At 48.0% G+C, this 24,772-nt stretch overlaps 1 protein-coding gene across 3 annotated transcripts in view; it reads left to right on the top strand.

Moving 5' to 3' along the window:
• Nucleotides 1-24,772, top strand: part of PPP2R5C (protein phosphatase 2 regulatory subunit B'gamma) — a 127,579-nt gene that overhangs the window by 56,533 nt on the left and 46,274 nt on the right. For all 3 annotated transcript variants that reach the window (XM_077776544.1, XM_077776547.1, XM_077776548.1), the window contains one exon: nt 21,696-21,895. In XM_077776544.1, the coding sequence (XP_077632670.1) occupies nt 21,696-21,895 (200 nt within the window). The remainder of the gene's footprint in view (nt 1-21,695; nt 21,896-24,772) is intronic.

Raw genomic sequence — 24,772 nt, 5'->3', positions numbered from 1 at the left:
CCCGGGGCCCCACGCCTCCCCCCCCTCGCGCCCCCCGGGTCCCGCCAGCTCAGCGGCCCTGTTGTCTGGACGGTGCGAGGCTCGCGCAGAATTCACCATCTTTTTAGTGCGGTTTTAGGAGGGAGTAAAACTAGGCCAGTGCGTTCCGTCGTCCGTGTGTAATCATCATAAATTGGAGCATCACTTGTAGTATTGTTTTAAAGGAAAACCGTGAGAAGAGTGCTCAGTTCATGGAATTCTAGCACGTGTGAGCGAAAGTGCAAACACAAGTGGCCTTGGTCTAGCCACTGACGTACAGGACACACTCGACACCGGGTGGAGCGAGGTGGAAACGCAGGTGTGTGCGGACTGGTTCTCGGTCGGCTCGCGTGTGCACAGGGAGGCCCCCAGTGGACGCGCCTCAGGATGCCACGAGTGCGTATCTGAATTTCCCTCTCTTATGTTTGGGTTTTTTTTTATGGTGAATATGTATCATTTTTCTGAAAACGGATCCTTTAAAAATATGTAATACGTCATATGGTAGCGATTGAACATTAAGTTCAAGTTTCATTTCATGCTTAGTTTAAATTTCATTTAAAGACCAGTGGTCAGTCGTATGCAGAGAAAAAGACCTTGTGTACAGGTTCAAGCCCTTGGCTTTCTTTTCTTTCTTTTTTTTTTTTTAATGTCTATTTATTTTGAGAGAGAATGAGCAAGGGAGGGGGCAGAGAGAGAGAGAGAGAGAGAATCCCAAGCAGGCTCCGTGTTGGCAGCACAGAGGCTGACATGGGGCTCAGTCCCACAAACCATGAGATCGTGACCTGGGCCAAAATCAAAGGCCAGAGCCGCCCACATACCATGAATCCTTGCCTTTCTGTAGGTTTCTGCTTACGGTGCTGACCTATAAGTTACTCTCTTGGTCTCCAAAACAAACAAACAAACAAAAAAAAATCATGCTGTTCTGCGCAGACCCTGTTTCTGTCTGGAGACCCTGGTGAATTCCCCCTTCTCCCCTCCGTAGGAACTGCTGCTACCTCTGGTCTTAGAGAGGAGAGTCCTTTCACGGTCTCATGGAGCCAGGAAGAACCTTGTTTCCCAGATGTGGAAACCGAGGCCTAGAATCTCAAGCAGGTGCCACAACTGCTCACAGCAGTTGGCCTGTCGCCCTGGTCTTGCTACCTTCCAGTTCTTTCTCTTCTCGCCCATGTGAGCCTCCAGCACCCACCACCCAAAAATCTCGTTCCACCATAACCCTTTATAAATCTGTCGCTCAAAGGATATTTTCCCATTCAAATCTCATTATGCCACAAATTGATAGTCCTGAGATGTCCCTGTGCTCGTCCGAGAGCGTGGCTCCTCTGTGACCCAGCTGCACATGTATCATAATTGGATTTGAGGCTCACTCAGCCCCTTGCAGACAGCATTTAAGTAGCTACTCTGGGGGCTCCGCGGTTCTAAGAACCAGAACCGCAGAGCACGATTGCTGTGCACGGTTTGCCAGGACACCGTGTAATTGAATTCCGCGCAGCCAGACACCATCAGATTCGGATCCCGCCTTTTGTCAGGTACAGATTTAGTTGCCGAGTGTAGTGCATTAGTGGTCTGCTCGGGATGCCTGGGGAGGATGAAGAACGTTGCTTCCGTAACAGTCATTTTTTAAGCGTAAGAGCATAAACAAGATTGAGTGGTAGAAGCTAACTGCACTTCATTAGCAAAAACAAAAACCAGCAGCCCAGATTAAGGACATGCTCTATTTCAGGCCTTGCTCTGAGCACATGACGTGTGCTAGTTAGTTCACAACAATCCAGTGCATCGTTGGGGACGGTTATCCCCATTTTCCCATTGAGTAAACTGAGGCCCTGAAGTCAGTAAGGTAGTAACAGAGCTGAGATTCCAACCTGGGCATGCCCACTCGCTTTCTGCCAAGTGAAGAGACCTAAGTTCAAAGCAAAGTGACGACCTCAAAATGCCACGAGCGTAAGTGGTTTTGATCTAATTGTAAAACCAGGACTGTAAAGGAGTCATCTTTGGAAGTACTTTGTACAGAAACGCCGACTCTCGAGAACTAGGTGAGGAGGTTTGGCCACATGCCCCCCACCCCCCCTCAGATCACCAAGTCCTTCCGCGGCTCCAGCTTGGGGTCGCATCCCACCTGCGTCCCACACGAACTCTGGGCATCCAGACAAGCAGTTCCAGGGGTGGCTCCGTCAGCGTGCTGTTCACTTTGTGGGAAATCTTGTCGTTGCAAATAGAGCAGTTGAGGGCGAGGGTCCCTGGGAGACAGGAGAGGGAAGTTCCTGCCGGGCAGGGACCCTCGGGGGCCGCTGGGGACATGGCCCTGTGCGCTGCAGGGATTGCCCGTGTGCTGCTGTCCCCACAGCCCACTCAGGTCAGTCGTGAGGAGCGTGTCCCCCTGTGCTGTCCCATCACGTCCTGCCTTTCCTGCCTCAAAGACGGTGAGCTCGAAGCTGCCCTCTGGACCTCTTGTCTGGGCTACTTGGTCCAGAAGGTTCTCGGGTCCTGGTTGGAAGGCTCTTCTTCCCAGGCCCTGGGACAACCCAGCGGATTTTATCCGGCACATTCTGCCCATTGGACGGAAGGACGTGCATGTGATTTGAAGCATCCTCTCCGTCCCCCGTGTGACGTGGGGCCGGAGCTGTGGGGAGGGCGGGCTGGCGTCTTCAGCCCGCAGCAGGCACCAGGGCGTGCCCTGCTCGAACCGGTAATAGGAACATCAGCTTCTTAGGCGGCGCGTCCTTCTCCAAGGGACAGATGAGCCTTTTGGTCGCCTCTTTGGGCAGCGCCCTCAGCGTCATTAGAGCGCGTATGCGATTTGGGGAGCGGGATGCAGTCAGGCACTTCCGTGAAGCGGCAGGCGGGGTGCAGCCCGTGGCCACGTTTCCCCGCACACCGCCTCGCCTTACCGAGGAGAGCGGGGGCACCCGGCTGGGTCAGCCGGAGGAGGGTGCGGCTCTTAATTTCAGGGTTGTGAACTCAAGCCCGTGTCGGGTGTAGAGATTACTAAAAAAATAAGTAAACGTTAAGAAGAAGAAGAGCGAGGGCGTGAAGCGCTCCAGGTGGGTCACCTCACCTCGTGGTTGGCTTTGGGCGGTTGCTGAGCCACCACTGGAGCGATTCTTGGAGAAATGGGAGAAGCTGGCCTTTGGCCCCGGCTGTGGGCTTTATCCCAGGCCCCATCTGGGCTCGCGCTGGCCCCGCTGTGGCATCACTGGTGCCCAGACACGGGGGAGGGACGCATTGTGGAGCCGTGTGTCACTGCTAATTACCCCTGCCACCTTGCCATCAAGGGGCGCACACCTGAGGAGGCGTGGGCGTGGGTGGCCGTGTGGTACTACGCATCATCCAGATTACCCTCCGGTGTCACAGATGTGGGACCAGGCCGGCGGCCGGTCACGCCAGCGGGCGCGGTGGACAGACCTGCCACGGGCCTGCCTTCCCCCCGTAGCAGCGCCCCGGCTTTTCTGTCTCACTGTCTCCAGGTTCCACATTAAAATCCTTCTCTTTATAGTGTGTGTACTACTTGAGACGGTAACATGACCGGCATCAGCGTAGAAGCTTTCCGTTTAGTCTACACCGCAGACTACTCTCTTGGCCCTGCACTCGGCGTCCCGTCCAGCCGGGCCTGAGGGTCGCCCCGCACAGAAGGGTGCAAGTCCCAGGTTAGGAACGTCTGGAGTTTGGTCTTTTCGGTGTCGTTGGCTTGTGTGGCCCATTTGTGGAGCACCTGTTACCGGGGCTACGGCAGAGGTGGGGGAGGCTGTGCCCTCTCTCGGCCTCTGCGTTGCTCCCGGAACAGCCGCCCCATTGCAGCGGTGAGGCCGAGTCCTGTGCCAGAGCCCAGCAGGAAGGCCCCAGGGAAGGCCTGTCCGGTCCCCAGGAGGGTGTCCGCCACTCCCCCCGCCATCACTGGCCCTTGGGGACAGGAAGAGCTGCCACCCGCCTTTGTTGGCTGGTAGCCCTAGTGCTGCTGGCAAACGTCAGCTGATGGCCCAGTGACATGAAGACTGGAGCCCGGGATGGGGAGAGTACGAGCACTAATCAGTACGTACTGATCCTGGAGGGGAAGGGTGGTGGCCATGTGCAGAGATGGGGACGGCAGCTCCCGGGAGTGGCACTTGAGGGGTCCGGCACCGCTTTCTATATGCATCACCTCCCTGGGGCGTGGACGTGTACGCACACATGCACATGGTCCTCCATTTCCTGGCTTCCTGTATGTGACTCCCAGGGCTCACTCTGTACACGTCCCAGCACACAGGCCCTCCAGGCTTGTGCAGCATGTCCTTTGTTGACTGTTGCTGCTGCAGCTCTGGGCCAGACATCACGTGCGAAGAGCCCGGAGTGCCTCAGGAGGCTGCTCGTCGTCACAAAGATTCGTTCTTAATCAACTTGAGACACAGAGAAAAGAAGTCGAGAACGTAAAATCAAAGCTGAAAACAAATCTGTACATTTTTTCAGTATGCCCTGCTCACAGTTCTACCCTGTTCTGTCTGCCATAAACAGATTAAAAGTTCTAGAAGGTTCCTTTGGCGGTCTCTTTGTGAAATGTAATAAAAGCAGTGACTTTTCCTGAAACGACGCCTGCCCGTGTGCTTTCGATAGGCGAGCTACTGTGTGCTAGAGCCCCTGGTCACTAGATGCAGTGACATTATTCAGTATTTCGTCAGAAATGCTAGTCCACGTGGGAGATGAAGGGACGTAACCAGAGGTGTTGAACATTTACTAATCTGTACTGTTGGTAACTGCCTTATTTCCTTCCCCACAAGGGACTTAAGAACTAAATTCACAAGCGGGGAATACGGCCTTGTGTCAATAAAACACAGCTTTGGATTTATGTCTATATCCCTAAGAGTTTGACTTGTCTTCATCTTTGCCTATGAAAAAAAAGGAAAGAAAAGAAAGAAAAAAACAAAACCCAGGCTCTGGATTCAGCTAGTGTCTCTTACATTCCTTGTGTGTATTAGCAGGAGGTGGGGACACACTCCTAGATGCACATGTGTGTCCACAGTGGCTTTAGAAGCTTCAGGAACACAAGGCTTGGAATAATGTCATGAGCTCACCATGTTCTCATCTGGATAAAGTCTAGTCAAGGAGCCAGTTTGTCCCCCGTGTGACTTCCTTCACTGAAAAATCGGCCTGCCGCTTTGAGCTGTCCTCACCGCCTGCCTTCCCCACCCACTCCCTGGTGGAGGCTGCCAGTTCTGGGAGGCCATGAGCCTCCAGGGGTGAAGGGACTACACCCCGGCTCCAGCCACTGCTTTCCAAAAGGAGAGATCTGCCTCGTGGAGTTAGGCTCTAATTTCCTGAAAAAGGGTGGTGGATTGGGGATCGGTGGTGGGACCCCCTCTGTGTGCCAGTGTAGACGAAGCGACAGGGAGAGGGGATTTCACATGTCTGAGGAGGGGCCTGTCGGGGAACTTGGCTGTGGGACCTAACCAGCCCTGCAGTCCTCAGTAGACTTGCACCCCAGACTTGCCCCGAGGTCAGCAGACGTGCGCCTTCAGGAGGGAGGAGTAGAAACACGGTGAATGTGCGTAACAGAGCCGGATGAACCGCAGGACCGGCATCTGAAAGGGAACGTTCATGAATGGGGTTTGAGCTACAGATCGTCTCTTAACAAAACTTGTTTAAAGCGAGAGTGTAACGTAGAAGCAGGTTGGCCAGTCTTGTGTTCCCAAACTCATCCCAGTTAGCTTGGCAGGAGGTGCTTTCATTTTGTGTGAGCCCCGGAATCCCACCCAGGGAGGGAGAGGGGGAGGGTGGGCTCGGCGTACATGGAACAGGAGGGAGCGCTCGGAGCCTCTCAGTGGATTCTCCCGGAAGGACCTCCCAGCACAAGGCGGGTGCAGGCAGGCAGCACCCAGCGCCCGTGGACAGGTGAACACTCCGCGTAGAGACGTGGGTCTTCAGAGTCTTGTCTGCTTCTAGTTACCAGTGGTGACCTCTTTTGTGCAAGGTGGTGTGGACGCGGGGTGCGAGGGGTGCACATTGGCTGTATTTGAAGGAAGTAGCACCATCGAGGAGCCTGGCCATAAGCAAGTGAAACCAAACCGCCGTATCTCATCCTGACTAAGACACTATTGACTGTGGGTCGAGCACATTTTAAGGATTACGAGGAAAGAAAGGAACAACCATCAAGCGAAAGCCACAGCTTGAGTTGGGGACGTCGGTATGGAAAGTGTATGCATTAGGATAGGCGGATGGTGAGCCTGGCACTTTGACATCGGGAAAGATCTATTATAATTTTGAAAATAATCAACGTAGGAACGGATTGAGAGGATTAACTCTGTTTGAAACGAGGCAGGTGCTAAGGGGCAGGGTTTGAAGTCCCTCTCCATGGAAGGGAACGTGTCACGCAGCTGTGTCTGTCATGCTTCTGAGCTGTGAAGGTTGGGGTGTTCTGGAGCAGGAGAGGGCCCATTACCGGGAACGGCCCCCGCCAGCCAGGCAGCCCTGAGGGACCAGAGCGCGGTGTCCGGATCGCCTCACGGGGAACAGGTTGGCTCTAGACTGGATGCGGCCCTTGTCATGTGACGTAGGTCTTCCTGCCTCTGGCATGTTAGTTTGAGTCCCTCTGTCACTTGTGAAGACACTGTTCTCAGTCCTGGACCAGGCTGTGCTGCTCGTCTGTGACAGCCCTCAGTGAGTCAGACCTGTCTGCTCCCAGTAATTTCAGGGGCTTCTGCCAAAGCGCCTCTGAGAAGCCCAAGTCCTGAAATGTCTGTTCTGGGCAGATTCTCTGAAGACCTTGATTTTGTCTTCAAAATGTATGTAAACTTTGCATTCTACTTGGATACACGTGGTATTATTTCAACACGAGTATGTCTTAAATTAAGGCACCTCTCCGTTAAGTGACCCCAGTGTGTTTCTTTGGGCCGCTGTATTCATTCACCGAATAGTTGAGGTCCCATATGTGCTTGTCCAGTTTTAGATACTGAGGAGAACACGGAGAATAAGACAGAGCCCTTCCTCTGTGAAAACTTGTGATTAAGGATCCTGTGTGATTAATGTTAGGGTTTATAAAATGTAATCAGTGTTCTGCTTGTTTAAGGTTCTTCTTGGGAAAAATGGATTTTCTAGGCAAGTGCACCCTATTTATTTTTTTCCTGTATCTTCAAGGCCGTCTGATCTGAGAAGTGGACACACGAGAGGTCCACTCCTCCCCACTGAGAGAGGCCTCAGTCCCTCCCCAGCAGCCTCAGCTCCAGAACGGACGTGTCTCCCACTGTGTTCCCAGGGCCAAAGTCCGGTACTGCCGGGGAAGACCTTTCCAGAACCCGCGTCCCCGACATCCATCCCCGAGCGTCCCCGTAGCACCTCATGTCTGTCAGTCATGGCACTTCTCACGTGCTTCACTCGTTTCTTTTAGATTAGGTATCGTGTCTTAATTTACATTTGTGTTGTCAAAGCCTAGTTCAGTGCCTGGCACGTCTGATGTGATGATACAGACTCCATGATCAAGGTTGGGGCCTACTCTGGGGCCTTAGTTTCTGTGTCCTGATTGCTTCATAGCAAATGTTTTTGATCTGGTAAACATGTCATACTACCATTTTTCTGTTACACATTTGGGATCATATTGCCAATCACTGAGAGAAAAGGAAAGGAAGAAACTTGCTATTAGAGAAAAACATAAAGAAGTCACTTAGAACTTCATTTTGATTAGGAAATTTTTTCAATTAAAAAAAAATCTATCCAGAACTTAAGTTCTCCAACATAAATACTGTGAATGTTAGAGAATGTGTTGGGTGTGTGTGTGTGTGTGTGTGTGTGTGTGTGTGTGTTCCAGTCCCAGGTAGATCATCGTTAATTTGGAGGTTGTCCGTGTGGTTCATCTAACGCCATCGTGGAAGAGACTGACATGTGTATGTGCCCCGGAGTGCTCGTGCAGGGCGGCTCTGTGGGACTCACCCTGGTGACGTGGGCTGCCTTTGGGAGGAAGGATGGAGGCAGAGGATGGGTATGGAGGAAGGAGACTCATCTCCCTGTGTTCTGAGGTGCTCTTGAGGGTTGTTGTTGTTGTGTGTTTGCTGTATGCACTAATTCTGTAGCCTTTGTAGTTTGAAATCCAACTCCTGTACAGAAGCTCATAAAACCAAGTGTGATGAAGTACGAAAGCAAATACCTAAGTAACCACCACCCACGCCAGGCGCCCCACAGCCCCCCCGAGGTCCCAAATGGGTTGAAGGATGCCTATTCCTATACTTTATAAACATGAAATCATACTGAATAAATCCTTTTTATCTCAGCTCCTTCACTCAACAGTGTTTTACAAGATGTATTCATATTGTATAGGACTCAGTCGTCTCTGTGATTTCAGAAGAGTGTAGAATATCCGCTGCTGATGAACATTCAGGTTGTTTCCAGTTTGGGCTGTTGGTGCTGATGGGAGCGTTCTCTTACCTCTTTTGTGCTGCACCTGCCTGGGGTTCAAGGATAAGTGCCCAGCAGTGCAGAGCCCAGCTCACAGGGCAGGAGGCCATCGGCTAGATGTGTGCACAGGGCTCCCTGCTCTGTGGCCTGCCTCTTGGCGGTGTCGTGATGAAGAAAAAATGTCGACTCTTAAATGTGTAATTTATGAATCTTTTAGCGATCATTATTTTTTATGTCTTAAGTTTTTCTTGGACCCAAGTAAATAAAATCAGAAATGAAAGAGAAGTAACAGTCCACACCACAGAGATCCAAAAGATTAGAAGACAGAGACTACCACAAAAAATTGTATGTCAGTAAATTAGATAACCTAGAAGAAATGAGTAAATTCCTAAAAACATGTCTTCTAAAGCTGAATATAGAATAAATAGGAAATCTGAATATACCAATTGTTAGTAATGAAAGTGAATCAGTAAGCAAAAAACAAAACAAAACAAAACAAACCTCCCCCCAAAAAAAATTTACTCCCCCCACAAAAAAAGCATACTACCAAAAATAAAAGTCCAAGACCAGATGAATCCACAGATGAAGTCTTCCAAACATTTAAAGAGTTAGTAGCTCTTCTTCTCAAATTATTCCAAAAAATAGAAGCGATAAGGAAAGCTTCCACATACATTGTACCAGGCCAGCATTACCCCAGTACCAAAACCAGGCAAAGACATCACTGAAGAAGAAAACTACAGGCCAGTATCCCTGACAAACATGGATGCAAAAGTCTTTGGCAAAGTATTAGTAAACCACATACAACACATGAAAAGAACCATTGCTGTGATCAAGAGGGATTTATTCCAGAGACACAGGCATAGTTCAACATTGCAGATCCGTGGGATACGCCACATCAACAAAACAAAGGTTAAAAGTCATATGAGCGTCTCAGTAGCTGCAGAAAAAGCCTATGACAAAATTCAACATCTTTCCGTGATAAAAACTCTCAACAAAGTGGGTTTAGAGGGAACATACCTCAACATAATAAAGAAAAAAACATACGTCAAAAATAAACTCCTAGGGATGAGCACCGGGTGTTATGTGGAAACCAACTTGACAATAAACAATTTTTTAAAAAAATAAAAAAAGAAATAAACTCCTAGGGGCCTCTGGGTTCCTCAGTCGGTTGGGCGGCCGACTTTGGCTCAAGTCATGATCTCCCGGTTCGTGGGTTCGAGCCCTGTGTCAGGCTCTGTGCTGACAGCTAGCTCAGAGCCTGGAGCCTGTTTCAGATTCTGTGTCTCCCTCTCTGTCTGACCCTCCCTTGCTCACACTGTGTCTCTCTCTCTCAGAAATAAATTTAAAAACGTTAAAATTTTTTAAATGAATAAACTCCTATGTAACATCATAGTCAATGATGAAAAACTGAGAGCTTTTCCTCTAGAAGACAGGATGTCCACCCTTGCCACTTTTATTCGACATAGTACTGAAAGTCCTGGCCATAGCAATCAGACAAGAAAACAAATAAGAGGCTTAATACTGGAGGGAGCACATTAANCTGGAGCCTGTTTCAGAGTCTGTGACTCCCTCTCTCTCTGACCCTCCCCTGCTCACGCTGTCTCTCTCTTTCTCTCCCTCCTAGAAATAAATAAAACATTAAAAAAAATTTAAAAAAGTAATCAGTGAATTCAGTAAAGTTCTAGGCTACAAAACTAATACCCGGAAACTGATTGCATTTCTATACACTGATAGTGAGGCAGTAGAAAGAGAGATTAAGAAAAATTCCATTCCATTCAAAAATACACCAAAAAGAGGGGCGCTTGGGTGGCTTAGTTGGTTGAGTGTCTGACTCTTGGTTTCAGCTTGGGTCATGATCCCTGGGATCGTGGGATCGAGCCCTGCCTCTGGCTCCGTGCTGCGTGTGGAGCCTGCTTGAGATTCATTATCTCTCTCTCACTCAACTCCCCGCCTCTCTGCTCTCTCCTTGTTCTGCTTGTGCACGCTCGTGCTTTTTAAAAATAATAATAATTTAAGTATTATATTAAACTAAAAGTAAGTTAACACTGTTAAAATGTTTATACTGCTGAAAGCAGTCTACAGATTCAGTGCAATCCCAGACTACATACTAATAGCATTTTTCACAGAACTAGAATAAATAATACTAACATTTATATGGAACCACAAAAGCCTCTGAATAGCCAAAACAATCTTGAGAAAGAATAACGGAACTGGAGGTATCACAATCGCAGATTTCAAGTTACACTACAAAGCTATAGTCCTCAAGACATTATGGTACCGGCACAAAAATAGACACATAGATCAGTGGAACAGAATAGAGAGCCAGAAATAAACCCATGCTTTTATGGTCCAACTGTGATGAGGCAGGAATATATAATGGGGAAGAGACACTCTCTTCAATAAATGCTGCTGGTAAAATTGGACAGCTACATGCAAAAACACAAAACTCAATTGCATTAAAGCTCTAAATGTGAGACCTGAAATCATAAAACTTCTAGAAGAGGACACAGGCAGTAATTTCTTTATTGGCCATAGCAACATTTTTCTACATATGCCTCCTAAGGCAAGGGAAACAAAAGCAAAAATAAACTATTAGGACCACATCAAAATAAAAAGCTTTCGCACAGGAAAGGAAACAATCAGCAAAACAAAAAGGCTACCTACTGAATGGAAGAAGGTATTTGTGAATTATATACCCTGTAAGGGGTTAACATACAAAATACATAAAGAGATTATACAATTCAACATCAAAAAATAATAATAATCAATTACAAGATGGGCAGAGGTCCTAAACAGACATTTTTCCAAAGACGTGCAGCTGGCCAACAGGCACATGAAAAGATGCTCAACATCACTCATCAGGGAAATGCAAGTCAGAAGTACGAAGAGAGATCACCTCTCACCTGTCAGAATGGCTAGACTCAAAAAGACAAGAAATAGCAAGTGTTGGCAGGGTTGTGGAGAGAAAGGAACCTTTGTGCACTGTTGCTGGGAATCTAAATTGGCATAGCCACTGTGGAAGACAGTATTGAGATTCCAAGAAAGAAAGAGAGGGAGGGAGGGAGGGAAGGAGGAAGGAAGGAGAGGAGAAGAAAGGAGAACAGAGGAAAAGAAGGAAAGATCCAGTATCCCACTGGTGAGTATTTACCCAAAGAAAATGAAAACACTAATTCAAAAAGATATGTGCACCTCTGTGTTTATTGCAACATTGCTTACAATGACCAAGATGTGGAAGAGTGGAACCTAAGTATCCACTGATACCTGAATCGATAAAGGACACACACGTACATATTACACACGTATGTTATACATGCACACATATACACACAGGCACACATAGAGTGGAATACCACTCGACCATAAAAAAGGAGGAGATCTTGCCCTCTGCAACCACATGGATGGAGCTAGAGAGCATAACACCCAGTGAAATAAGTCAGACAGAAAAATACAAATACCATATGATTTCCCTTATATTTAGATTCTCAAAAACCAACCAAACCAAACAAAAAACGGACTGAGAGCTGTAAATAGGACAAGCTGATGGTTGCCAGAGGGGAGGAGGTAGGGGGTATGGACAAATCGGGTGAAGGGGAGATGGTCGTACAGGCTCCCAGTTATAGAATGAATGTGCCCTGAGAATCAAAGATCCGGCATAGGGAGTATGGCCATGGTGCTCNTATGCCTGAAACTAATGTCACGTTGTCTGACAACCAAACTCCAAAAAAAAAAAAAGTCCTTTTCCACTTATTTCTTGACACAAGATATTCTTCCATATTATTTTCTAAAAGCATTAGAGTTTTGTGTTTCAAATTTAAGTCAAATTTAAGTCATAACCCACTAGGAGCTTACTTTTCTGTTTTTATATGTAACGTGACCCAGTTTCTTCTTTCCTTCCTTCCTCCCTTCCTCCCTTCCCTCCCTTCCCTGTCCCTGGGTGCCTCCCTGTCCCATGTATTTAAAATTTTAAGACTCTTCTTCACCCTTGTGCAGTACAGTTCTGTCACAAATCAAGAGTCTGTGATGCACACGCCTGTCTGTGGGCTCTGTTCTCCGTGGCTTGTCTGTTTTCATTAATAATAAAGCTTCACAGTAAGTCTGCGTTTCTGGAGCCACGAGCCCCCCACCCTGTTACTCTTCCCCAAGAGCATCATGGTTAGTGTTGATCCCTTACATTTCCTGTGCATCTTAGGGTCCACGTACCCAGTCCAACAGGTCTCTGATGAGATAGGGATTGGGGCGGCGCCGGGTCTCTAGGTCACCTTCTTCACCTGGTCCATGGCACACACAGATGCCTGGTGGCTCCGTCAGGCCCAGCGGGGTCTGGTGGGAGCTTCGCTCTCCCTGCATCCCGGCACGTGTCTCAGGTGAGGAAAAGAACACCTCGGTCTTTGCAGATAAAAGGATGGCACACACAGAAAACCAAAGGGATTTACAGGTGACTTTATTAGACTCAACAGAGTTCGTTAAAAGAGTTAAGCAAAGTAGCTAGATACAGAAGTAATCCCCCAAAACATTTGTTGTGTGTCACAACAGCAGTTAGAAAATTAAATCTTTTCAGGGCGCCTGGGTGGCTTAGTCGATTAAGCGTCCGACTTTCGCTTAGGTCATGATCTCGGGGTTCGTGGGTTTGAGCCCCGCGTCGGGCTCTGTGCTGACTGCCAGCTCAGAGCCTGGAGCCTGTTTCAGATTCTGTGACTCCCTCTATCTGACCCTCCCTTGCTCACGCTGTCTCTCTCTCTCCCAGAAAAAAAAAAAAAAAAAAAAACATTAAAAAAAAATGTAAAAAAAATATTAAAAAAAAGAAAATTAAATCTTTTCAAAGATACCATTCACGGGCATCAGAACCTAACAGATACCAAGGAGCGTTTCTAAAAAATGTGCAGCACATTCAAAGAGAGGATTTAAAACTTAATTGAAAGACATTTAAGGAAAACTTAAGTAGAGAAATATTCCATGTCTATGGATTGGAAGACTCAATATTGCAAAGACTTCTGTTCTTCCCAGATGGAATAGGGCACCTGGGTGGCTCAGTTGGCTGAACAGTCGACTTCAGCTCAGGTCATGATCTCGTCAGTTCAAGCCCTGCATCAGGCTCTCTGCTGTCAGTGCAGAGCCTACATCGTATCCTCCATCCCCTCCCCACTTCTCCCCAGCTTTCACTTGCTCACACACTCGCTCTCTCAAAAATATTTACAAAAAAAGAAAGGGCCATGAATAGTCAGAGCATGGAACAGGACAAGGTGAAAGGACTTAGTTTAACAGATACTGTGCCTTATTTTAAGGCTGTAGGAGCTAAGACTCGGGTGGTGGTGCTGGGAGAGGCACTGGTGGTGGCAGAACATTCTGGACCTGCAGATGGGATCGAGGACAGAGGACGCAGGCAGCAGGGGGAAAGAAGGGTCATTTCAGAAATGGCACATGGACTTCCTTTTTCAAAAACAAAAGAGTAATGCTGGATGTTTGTTTTCTAGTGGAGGGAACCCGCCACCTGCCTCGCTTCATCATATAAGAAATAGAGCTCAGTTGGGGCGCCTGGGGGCTCTCAGTCGGTTAAGCGTCCAACTTCAGCTCAGGTCATGATCTCACAGTTTGTGGGTTGGAGCCCCGCATCGGGCTCTGTGCTGACAGCTCAGGGCCTGGAGCCTGCTTCGGATTCCCTCTCTCTCTGCCCCTCCCCTGCTCATGCTGTCTCTCTCTCAAAAGTAAATAAAACATTAAAAAAAAATTTTTTTTAAATAGAGCCCAGTTTGGGGCGCCTGGGTGGCTTAGTCGGTTAAGCGTCCGACTTTCGCTTAGGTCATGATCTCACGGTTCGTGGGTTCGAGCCCCGCGTCGGGCTCTGTGCTGACTGCCAGCTCAGAGCCTGGAGCCTGTTTCAGTCTGTGACTCCCTCTCTCTCTGACCGTCCCCTGCTCACTCTGTCTCTCTCTCTGTCTCCTAGAAATAAAAAAAAAAAAAACATTAAAAAAAAAAAATAGAGCCCAGTGGGACTTAGCACCCATTAATGAAGAATCCCACATTTACTCCATGTTGTTAATAACTGAATCCCACTTTATTCTGGCTCACCTTGTACTAAGAATAGACTCGTTGGAAGGACAAGATGACGTCATAGCTGAAGGTCGGGCTCTCCTCTGAGCGAGATTGCTGGTTTGTTTCCATTGAATGAGCTTCTCGTGTCTGTGGGCTCACAACTTCTGTGTTTTCTTAGACCCTCTTGAGACCTGTGCGCCGTGCCTTTGAGAAGGGCCGCATGAGCGCCCACGGAGGTGCTGTGGTTACACTGCGGCCTCTCTCCTTGGAAATCCAGCCACTCCAGCTGCTTAGCAAACATTCCGTGAGTGACCACGAAGTGGTTGACAGCTCGAGAGTGTGTGTACCTTTGGGGGGAGGGGACCTCTTGGGGCAACAGTCTCCAGGCTTACAGTTTCCGCAGTCTCTCTCTGTTCTCTCTACTTGGTCGGGGTCCTGGTTATTTGGGAAGAGCCATCTCCTGTGTCCCAGAAGGGCCTGCTTCTCTCGTCGTCTTGGCAGCTGTCGTGCTGAAACTTGGTTCCTTATTGTATCTTGAAGGGTTTTTTTTCACCACCACTTGTCACGTAGAAGTGGGCCTGGCTCTGTCATCATTTTTCTGTCCACCAAAGGCTCACATGCTGCCTCCTTGCGTAGCCACGGTCCGGCGAGTCAGCCTCCCCGTATCCCACGACCCGTGCTTTGGGCGCATCTGTCCCCACTCTGCCCTGTCTGTGATTGAGGCACACAGACGCTGCGGCACCTGGGAAGTTGGCTGTGATACGGTTAGCGGCTTAGGAATGACTTTTTAAAGGCTGCAGTGCCTCCTTGTTGCCTGGCGGCCCGGCAGCCTCAGGCACATGCCCCCACAGCATGCCCGTGTGCAGCGTACCTGTTGGCACAGCTTACAAGTTATTCTTTGCAGAAGAAGAAAGTGTGAGTACCTAGAAGTTCTGCTGTTACCACCTTGGGCCCCCTTGGGGTTCACCCCCACTTTGGAGGTCAGGGATCGGAGGAATGAGGCCATTTCCAATGACTTCTCTGGTGCCGTGGATATAGGAACACTGCCGTCCCTCCCGGTAGGGGCCGGGAGCATTAATGGGGTGCCCTCACCCTACTCTGATGGTAGCCTTGCGTGAGCATCCCTGTCAGTTATAAATTACAGACTTCCTTTCAGTAAATAAGTTTTTAAAAGAACGACACAGTCATATCTCCACCTTGTTTGTGCTGTTTCCCATGCCACGGGTTAGTGTCTTCCCAGCTTCTGGTGTGCCCTACATTTTGCTCCTAGGTATCATTTAGGATTTACCTGGAAATAGTTGGGAAGTGTCCCAAGCTCACAATAACAGAGTTATGAGGACCCTGGGGTGGGAGGGGGCGGTGCTGAAAGATTTATACAGACTCAAGGTACCTTGTTTGTGGTATTATTGGGGTAGAAGAATGTAATAGCTCCTAATTTAAGAAATAATAAACCAAAAACCATGAAATATCTAGGAATAAATACCTAGGAATAAATCTAACCAAAGTGGTGAAAAATCTATACACCGAAAACTATAGAAAGCTTATGAAAGAAATTGAAGAAGACAGAAAAAGATGGAAAAATATTCCATGCTTCTGAATTGGAAGAAGAAACATTGTTAAAATGTCAACATTACCCAAAGCAATCTACATATTCGATGCAATCCCTAACAAAATAATGCCAGCATTCTTCACAGAGCCAGAACAAACAGTCCTAAAATTTGTGTGGAACCAGAAAAGACCCCAAATAAGCCAAAGCAATCTTGAAAAAGAAAACCTAAGCAGGAGGCATCACAATCCCGGACTTCAAGATGTATTGCAAAGCTGTCATCATCAGTATGGTTATGGCATAAAAACAGACACACAGATCAGTGGTACAGAATAGAGAAGCCAGAAATGGACCCACAAACATATGGCCAACTCATCTCTGACAAAGCAAGAAAGAATATCCAGTGGAATAAAGACTTGTTTCTTCAGCAAGTGGTGCTGGGAAAACGACTTGCAGAAGAATGAACCTGGACCACTTTCTAACACCACACACAAAAATAAACTCAAAATGGATGAAAGACCTAAATATAAGACAGGAAGCCATCAAAATCCTAGAAGAGAAAGCAAGCAAAAACCTCTTTGACCTCAGCCGCAGCAACTTCTTACTCAACACATCTCCGGAGGCAAGGGAAACAAAAGCAAAAATGAACTGTTGGGACCTCATCAAAATAAAAAGCTTCTGCACAGTGAAGGAAACAGTCAGCAAAACTAAAAAGCACCCGACAGAATGGGAGAAGATATTTGCGAATGATAGATCAGATAAAGGGGTAGTATCCAAAATCTATAAGTAACTTCTCAAACTCGACACCCAAAAAACAAATCATCCAGTAAAGAAATGGGCAAAAGACACGAATAGACACTTCTCCAAAGAAGACATGCAGGTGGCCAGCAGACACATTAACAGTGCTCAACATCACTCGTCACCAGGGAAATACAAATCATAACCACAATGAGATAACACCACACACCTGTCAGAATGGCTAGCATTAACAATTCAGGCAACAGCAGATGTTGGCGATGATGCGGAGAAGGAGGATCTCTCTTGCACTGCTGGTGGGAACGCAAACGCATGTAGCCACCCTGGAAAACAGCATGGAGGCTCCTCAAAAAATTAAAAATAGAACTATCTTAAGACCCAGCAGTTGCACTACTAGGTACTTACCTAAGGGATACAGGTGTGCTGTTTCAAAGGGGCACATGCACCCAGTGTTGATAGCAGCGCTATCAATGATAACCAAAGTATGAGAAGAGCCCACATGTCAATCGATGGATAAATGGATAAAGAAGATGTGCTTTATATATGCAATGGAGTGTTACTCGGCCATCAAAAAGAATGAAATCTTGCCATTTGCAACTACATGGATGGAACTGGAGGGTATTATGCTAAGCGAAATTAGTCAGAGAAAGACAAATATGATCTGAAGTCACTCATGTGAGGAATTTAAGATACTAAACAAATGTGGGGCGCCTGGGTGGCTTAGTCGGTTAAGCGTCCGACTTTCGCTCAGGTCATGATCTCGCGGTTCGTGGGTTCGAGCCCCGCGTCGGCTCTGTGCTGACTGCCAGCTCAGAGCCTGGAGCCTGTTTCAGTCTGTGACTCCCTCTCTCTCTGACCCTCCCCTGCTCACGCTGTCTCTCTCTCTCTCCTAGAAATAAATAAAACATTTAAAAAAAAATTTAAAAAAAAAAGATACTAAACAAATGAACATAAGGGGAGGGAAGCAAAAAAGAATATACAAACAGGGAAGGAACAAAACATGAGAGACTCAAATACAGAGAACAGAGGGTTGCTGAAGGAAGTGGGGGGGGGCTAAATGGGGAAGGGGCATTAAGGAACCTACTCCTAAAGTCATTGTTGCACTCGATGCTAACTTGGATGTAAATTACACAATAAATAAAGTCAAAAATAAATAAGTGAATAAATAAATAAAATCGGGGGCGGGGGGGAGAAATAACAGTTAAAAAAAAATTCTCTACCCAGACCTGTGATCATGTCTTTTATTTCCCTCCTTGTCCTGGGCAGCTGTGCTTCTAACCCCACTTCCTCGTTCAAGGCCCCGGACACGGGGTTCCTGCAGCACCAGCAGGCTGCAGCTGAGTTTTGCCCCACGTGGTGCCACTTAATTGTTCTCTGTCGAGACCTTACCGGCACATTCTGAAACAGTTTAGTTGGTCAGTGTTACTAGTCTGTGTGCAATTTAAAATTAAAATAAGCCACCGTCCCTCATGGGCAAAACTCAAAAGTCCATTATTTTTTATTCTGCTTCTTGGAGGTAATGTAAGGTTTGGGTCAAGTCCAGTGTTGTGGTGTATTCCTTAAGAGTCAGGCAATGTTGAACACGGAATACGAGAATGTAAGGTTCTCACGGTGCCAGGCCTGGTTAGTTTGGTAACATTTGGTTCACATTACAGGAGTAATCAGAAGAGTAGTCAAATACAGGTTCAAGTCTGTCACACCTTATTTTCTTCTTTCAAGCAGGTTTGTTTGTTTTTTTAATTTTTAAACCATGATATAAAAATAGCCAACTGAGGTTTTAGGAAATAGAGTTCATGAGATTAAAATTTTTTAATGTTTGTTTATTTTTGAGAGGAGGGGAGGGGCATAGAGAGGGAGACACAGAACCCGAAGCAGGCTCCAGGCTCAGAGCTGTCAGCACAGAGCCCGACGCGAGGCTCAAACTCACGAACCGCGAGATCCTGACCTGAGCTGAAGTCAGACACTTACCCCACTGAGCCACCCAGGTGCCGCAGGAATTCATGAGATTATCATCACAGACTCTTTATAAACTATAAGTGAAAATAGTATAGTAACACCTTAGCTGTCTCGAACCCTGGAAAAATTGACGTAATTTCCAGAAGGCTGAGATTTTGTTGTCTTTTAGAAGAATTTTAGATAGAAAAGTTTAAATCTGCCTTACTCTGCTGTTCCTCCTTAATCAGAATGGATTTGTTTAGTGTTTTTGGTAACAACTTTGTCTTTATTCTGAATGTCAGTTCTTATTACTGTGTTAAAGGAGTGAATGATGCTTTCGGATGCTCTTGCGGTATGTGAGACTTAATGACGCCACCGGGGGACCCCCGGGTGCCCTTGCTTTAGAGTATATTATGCTGCCATACCTCTGATCTGCCACTTACTGGCGCAGTGGCCTGGGGCAGCCATGTGAAGCTCTCAGTGTCTGGATCCCCAGGTGTCTCTCGGGGTGAACACAGGCTTCTTCGTTTTCTACAGCGTCAAGAACCTGAGAATCCCAGATAGCTTCCAAATCTACAAGCCGTGACTACCAAATGAACTCATTAAGGGGATCCTAGCAGACTGGAGGGTGAGCCACGCTGTAGAATTGAGCAAGGATTGAAGTCAAGCAAGGAGGTAATTCCAAAAAGGAAACCTTTTCGTTGGAAAAGGTTGGACCCAAACACTGTAACGATCATCACTCGTTTAAAATGATTGAACAGGGGCTCCTGGGGGGCTCAGTCGGTTGAGCGTCCGACTTTGGCTCAGGTCACGATCTCACAGTTCATGGGTTCGAGCTCCGAGTCGGGCTCTGTGCTGACAGCTCAGAGCCTGGAGCCTGTTTCAGATTCTGTGTCTCCCTCTCTCTCTGCCCCTCCCTCACTCGTGCTGTCTCTCTGTGTCTCAAAAATAAATAAAAAAACAAAGTCTTTAAAAAAATAAATAAAATGATTGAACAGACATCGACGACTCAGAATGTTTATGATCCAAAGACCAGTTCCCACAGTCTCCTGAGCACCCCTGGGGCAAAATCCCCTAATCCCCTCACCCAGGGGCGCCGGGTCAGTTTGGGTGGCCACATCTGTGTGCCTGCTGTATGCAAGTCTCGTTACTGGGCAATAGGGGTGCACCGAGAACTGGAAAACATAGTCACCTGGCCCGTGCCTTCAGGGAGCCTGTGGGGGCAAGCGGGAAATACTAGGCCGGGTAGCTGGAATGCGGAAAGCAACAGCAAGGGCTCAGAGCGCAGCTAGTCTAACTAGTCTAACGAGGAAGGGGGACAGCCCTGAGCAGGAAGCGACAGTTAGCAGCAGGACCGAGAAGGGGGAGCCCAGAGGGTCCAAGGGCCTGGAGGTGCGCCCTGGGGCGCAGGCGGGTAAGGGGCCTCAGCTTTGGGCCCAGGACCCCTTCACACTCCTAAACATTATGTAGGACCCCCGGTGAGCTTTTGTTTATGTGGGTTTAGCTACCAGTATTGACCATGTTCCAAATGAAAGCAGAAAAAATAGTGTATATTTATTAATTCATATAAATATAACAAACTCGCGTGCTCGCTTTGGCAGCATGTGTTAAAAATAATAAGTCTAGGGGTGACTGGGGGGCTCAGTCGGTTGGGCATCCGACTTTGGCTCAGGTCATGATCTCACGGTTCGTGAGTTTGAGCCCCGCCTCAGGCTCTGTGCTGACAACTCAGAGCCTGGAGCCTGTTTCGGATTCTGTGTCTCCCTCTCTCTCTCTGCCCCTCCCCTGCTCACGCCGTCTCTCTGTGTCTCTCAAAAATAAACATCAAAAATAATAATGTTTTACTGGCTTACTAGGAGACGGCCGGATTCTCCTGTCTGCTTCTGCATTCAGTCTGTTGCTGTGTGTCTTGGTTGAAGTGTATGAAGACACATGTTTGGGGAAGGGGGATGAGTATCTTAATATCCTTCGCACATAGTTCCAGACGTTTTCTTTGCCAGAACCTAAACGGGCAGTTTCTTGCAGGAATCTGTAATGGGGAGTCTGACTCCATAACGAGCCGTGCATCCATCTTACCCCATTAAAATCCAGTGGACAGACTTGCACTTTGAGCGGCTCTTTTGCCCTTGAAGGACCTTGTAACGCCATTGATCACTTTGAAGATACTGAGACACTGTGCAAATGTCAGACACGTCTTGGCACGTATGTCCGTACATCCCATTCATCGGCGTCACGCCCAAGCTCCTCTTCACCCCAGGGAGGCTGTCACACTCACGACGTTCCAGAACCCTGGAAAGCCGTGCCAGGCCCCATCACTGGCCCTCCAGACTTGTGTCTGCCCTCCGATGTCACGGAAAACACGTGTACGTGCGGCTAAGGCGTGTGTGTGGCACGTGCCCGGGCAAGCACTCACTCAGTAACGGTGGGTGCTATGACTTTTACCCGCACCGTTTCTGTGCTGCCGTCGTCATTAAGATCACCAGGCGTCGCCTCTGGCACGAGTTGACCGGAGCCCAGGAGGAGGAACGAAAGCTGTTTTGTGGCGCGCCAGGGCGGTGACCTCATGCGTCGGCTGGCAGCCGCTCGTCCTGGCATGCTTCAGACTGATGGCACTTGCTCGGTGTGTGCAGGAAGCCGGGGGCACCCATGTGCCCTTCCCCCGTCGCCCTCCTCGCCTTGCCCTACCTGCGTCCACAGGCGTCGCTGGCGTGAGCGTCCGCGCCCCCCGCCCAGCACGGGACTAGTGTGTGAGGATGGCCAGCAGCGGGGTGACCCTTGTCGAATGAGTGAATGCATTAAGGGGCTGATTTTGGACGGGACCTTCGATGTGGTTTCAGAGAGTGAATAATACAGAAATGTTCTCATAAGTGTATGAGCTGAGCAGTGACAAGCTGTCGTTTTTCTCTGCGGGGAATGTTTGGCCTCTCTTCACCCCCACCCTGTCCCTTCCCTCAAATCTCCATTAAGTCAAACTAAAAACAGTAGAAGGCTTAAAAGTGTTTCACAGTGATTTGGGGCTAAGCATCTTTGCGATCAATATACTTTGCTTTCTGCTTTTCAGATGTTCCTCCTGCCGATCAAGAGAAGCTTTTTATCCAGAAGTTACGTCAGTGTTGTGTCCTCTTTGACTTTGTTTCCGATCCACTGAGTGACCTGAAGTGGAAGGAAGTGAAACGAGCTGCTTTAAGCGAAATGGTGGAATATATCACCCATAACCGGAATGTGATCACAGAGCCTATTTACCCGGAAGTAGTCCACATGGTAAGTGATTACAGTCTGACCAGCGCGCCCCGACCCCGAGTGACACACAGGGCTGTGGCGTCCTTAGCATAAACTGCGAAGTTTGAGCCTAACACAACCTTCCCGCAAAAAAAGTCCTCCTGTTGCAAAATTTGTACTTGAAGAAGGAAACTCTGTAATGTGTCCTGTGTTCCAGCGATAACAGTGAGGAACTGGTACCTTCTAGGTCCAGTCCAAGTGTCCTGTGTGTTAACCACCACGAGCACCCTATGGGCCACTTACACATACGTTCGAGCCCTCATTTGAATGTACCATCTTACCCTCTTTGATGGAATAGTGCTCACCATGATTTGGAAGTAAACATGTCTGACATGCACAGGAAGACTCTAATGACGGGGCAGAGTTAAAACAGTGATGGGACGGGGCGCCAGGGGGGCTCAGTCAGTTGAACGTCCGACTTCGGTTCAGGTCATGATCTCCCGGTTCATGGGTTCGAGCCCCGCGTCGGGCTCTGTGCTGACAGCTCAGGTCCTGGAGCTGCTTCGGATTCTGTGTCTCCCTCTCTCGTTCTGTGCCCCTCCCCTGCTCACGCTGTCTCTTTCTCTCAAGAATAAATAAACATTAAATAACAATAATGGTGACGGACCAAGCTAATGTCGGGACGGTCTGTCCTGAGCGGCTGAGATGGCCTCTGTCGCCCTGCGGTTACTTCGTTGTTGGTTTCATTCGGGCCCAAATCTCAGGCCTCCGGTCTCCTGCCTCGCAGCCTGTTTCCAGGCCCTTTGCAGAATCCCGTTTCAAACTCGTGCTGTTTGACGCTGAACTCGTTTTCTATTGAGTGTTTTTTGAATTGTTGGTGCCTCGTCCGCCTCTGAAATCAGTAGCCCCTGGTTCTAAGGGAGTTTTTGTTGCTTAACATAAAATGTTATGTCCTGATTTTCACTGAACTCCTCCTTAAGTTGCTGATTTTTTCCCCGAAAGCTGTATGTTTCGGAAGGGACTAATCTTACGACCTAAACGATGTTTCTTTCTCACTTTAGTGTGTTCACTTTGGACAGAGAATTTGAAAGCAGTGTTCTTTTTTGTGCTTTTCATAAGCTGTTGTGTCAGAAGCCGATATCAACTTGATTATTTTAACTTGTTGTTAACTGTTCTAAAGTTGAGAATTTACCAGCGTGTGGTCAGCCCGAGGCTGCAAGAGCCGAGTGGGTTCCTTCCCCGACCCACCCGTGACGAGCACCCTGGCGTTTTTCCTGTTCAGACGAAGGAAAACAGGGGTCTCTTTTTTTTTCTCTCCTTAATTTCAGCTCTCACTTACTTTGGAAGATCTCCCAAATGCCAGAATCTCCGAGAACAATCTAATATTTTCCCTAATGCCTTCATAATTTTGTTGTTCAGAATACACTTTATAATCCTCCTGGGACTTTGTTTGTGGTGCAGAAGGATATAATTTCATTTTCTCATAAAATGATAGAAAAATCATTTGTCTCTATATCATGTATGGAATATTTCCTTTCCCCCCTTGATTTTAAATGTTTCTTTATTGCATATTAAATTTATTTTATCTTTGAATTAAATTCAGGGCGCCTGGGTGGCTCGGTCGGTTAAGCACCTGACCTTGGCTCGGGTTGTGATCTCGCGGTTCATGACTTCGAGCCCGGCGTCAGGCTCTGTGCTGACAGTGCAGAGCCTGCCTGGGGTCCTCTGTCTCCCTCTCTCTCTGCCCCTCCCCCACTAGTACACACACATTCTCTCCCCTCAATAATGAATAAACATTAAAAAATTATTTAAAAAAGAATCAATTAAGTTTACTTATTAATATATATAAAATGTATAAGGACATCTGTTGTTTTATGTTAAATCACATGGTTGGAAGGTTTTTCCTTTTTTTTTTTTAATGTTTATTTATTTATTTTGAGAGCGAGTGGAAGCAGAGGAGGGGCAGAGAAAGAAGGCGGGAGAGAGAGTCCCAAGCAAGCCCCACACTGTTAGTGCAGAGCCCGACCCAGGACTGGGCCTCAAGAACCGTGAGATCATGACCTGAGCCGAGATCAGGAGTCAGACACTTAAGCTACTGAGCCCCCAGGTGCCCCCGACTTTGGCATTTTTAAGGAGAGAAGAGTCTGCAGGCCTGAGGCTTCAAGCGCCAGGTTCAGGTCAGATGCCTGGCCCGGAACCGGCCCGCTGCCCTGCTCTGGTCAGATTCCCTTGTGCTTGCGTACAAGCGCACGGCCCCTGGGCGGCTCAGTCCCTAGCGGCCAACTCTTGATGTTGGCTCAGGTCATGATCTCACGGTTCGTGGGATCGAGTCCCTCACTGAGCTCTGCTACTGCAGAGTCTGCCTGGGATTCTCTCACCCTTTCCTCTGTCCCTCCCCTATTCATGCTCTCTCTCTCTTTCTCCCTCTCTTTCTCAAAATAAATAAACATTAAAAAATAAAAAGTGCACGTTACCAGAACTGCTCAGGGTGCTGAAAGCCCTTGGGACTTTTGCTTAAATTGTCATTACTTCTCTCCCCATTAGTAATCATGTCCTAGCCGGGCTCTCTTCCTTTCTTCACTTTGTCCCCACCCCAGAAGTCAGGGTGGACTTTAGAGCGTTGGGCAGTTGACCCTCTAAAGTACTTACAGACGCTTATCAAGCATCCCTTATGGGCCAGGAACGTTTTTAGGTGAGGAAGTAGACTGGCGAACAGTATTTCTGCCTTCCCAGCGCTTTCCTCTTCGTGGGAACAGGCACAAGGGAGAAAGAAAGTAGCGAGGATGATACTTGGTGGTGGTTTCTTGGCCTCAGAGGTGGAGACTGGGTACCGAACTCACGCGGTCCATAGAAGGCCTCCACCCCGCGCCGTGCCTGGACCCAAACAGTGCAGGTGGGAGAGATGTGAGTCCCTTCCTG

This window comes from Crocuta crocuta, unplaced genomic scaffold (genome assembly GCF_008692635.1).
Source record: "Crocuta crocuta isolate KB4526 unplaced genomic scaffold, BGI_CrCroc_1.0 scaffold8, whole genome shotgun sequence".
NCBI classification, from domain to species: domain Eukaryota; kingdom Metazoa; phylum Chordata; class Mammalia; order Carnivora; family Hyaenidae; genus Crocuta; species Crocuta crocuta.
The sequence above is the reverse complement of the archived record's forward strand: the minus strand, read 5'-3'. Positions and strand labels throughout refer to the sequence as shown.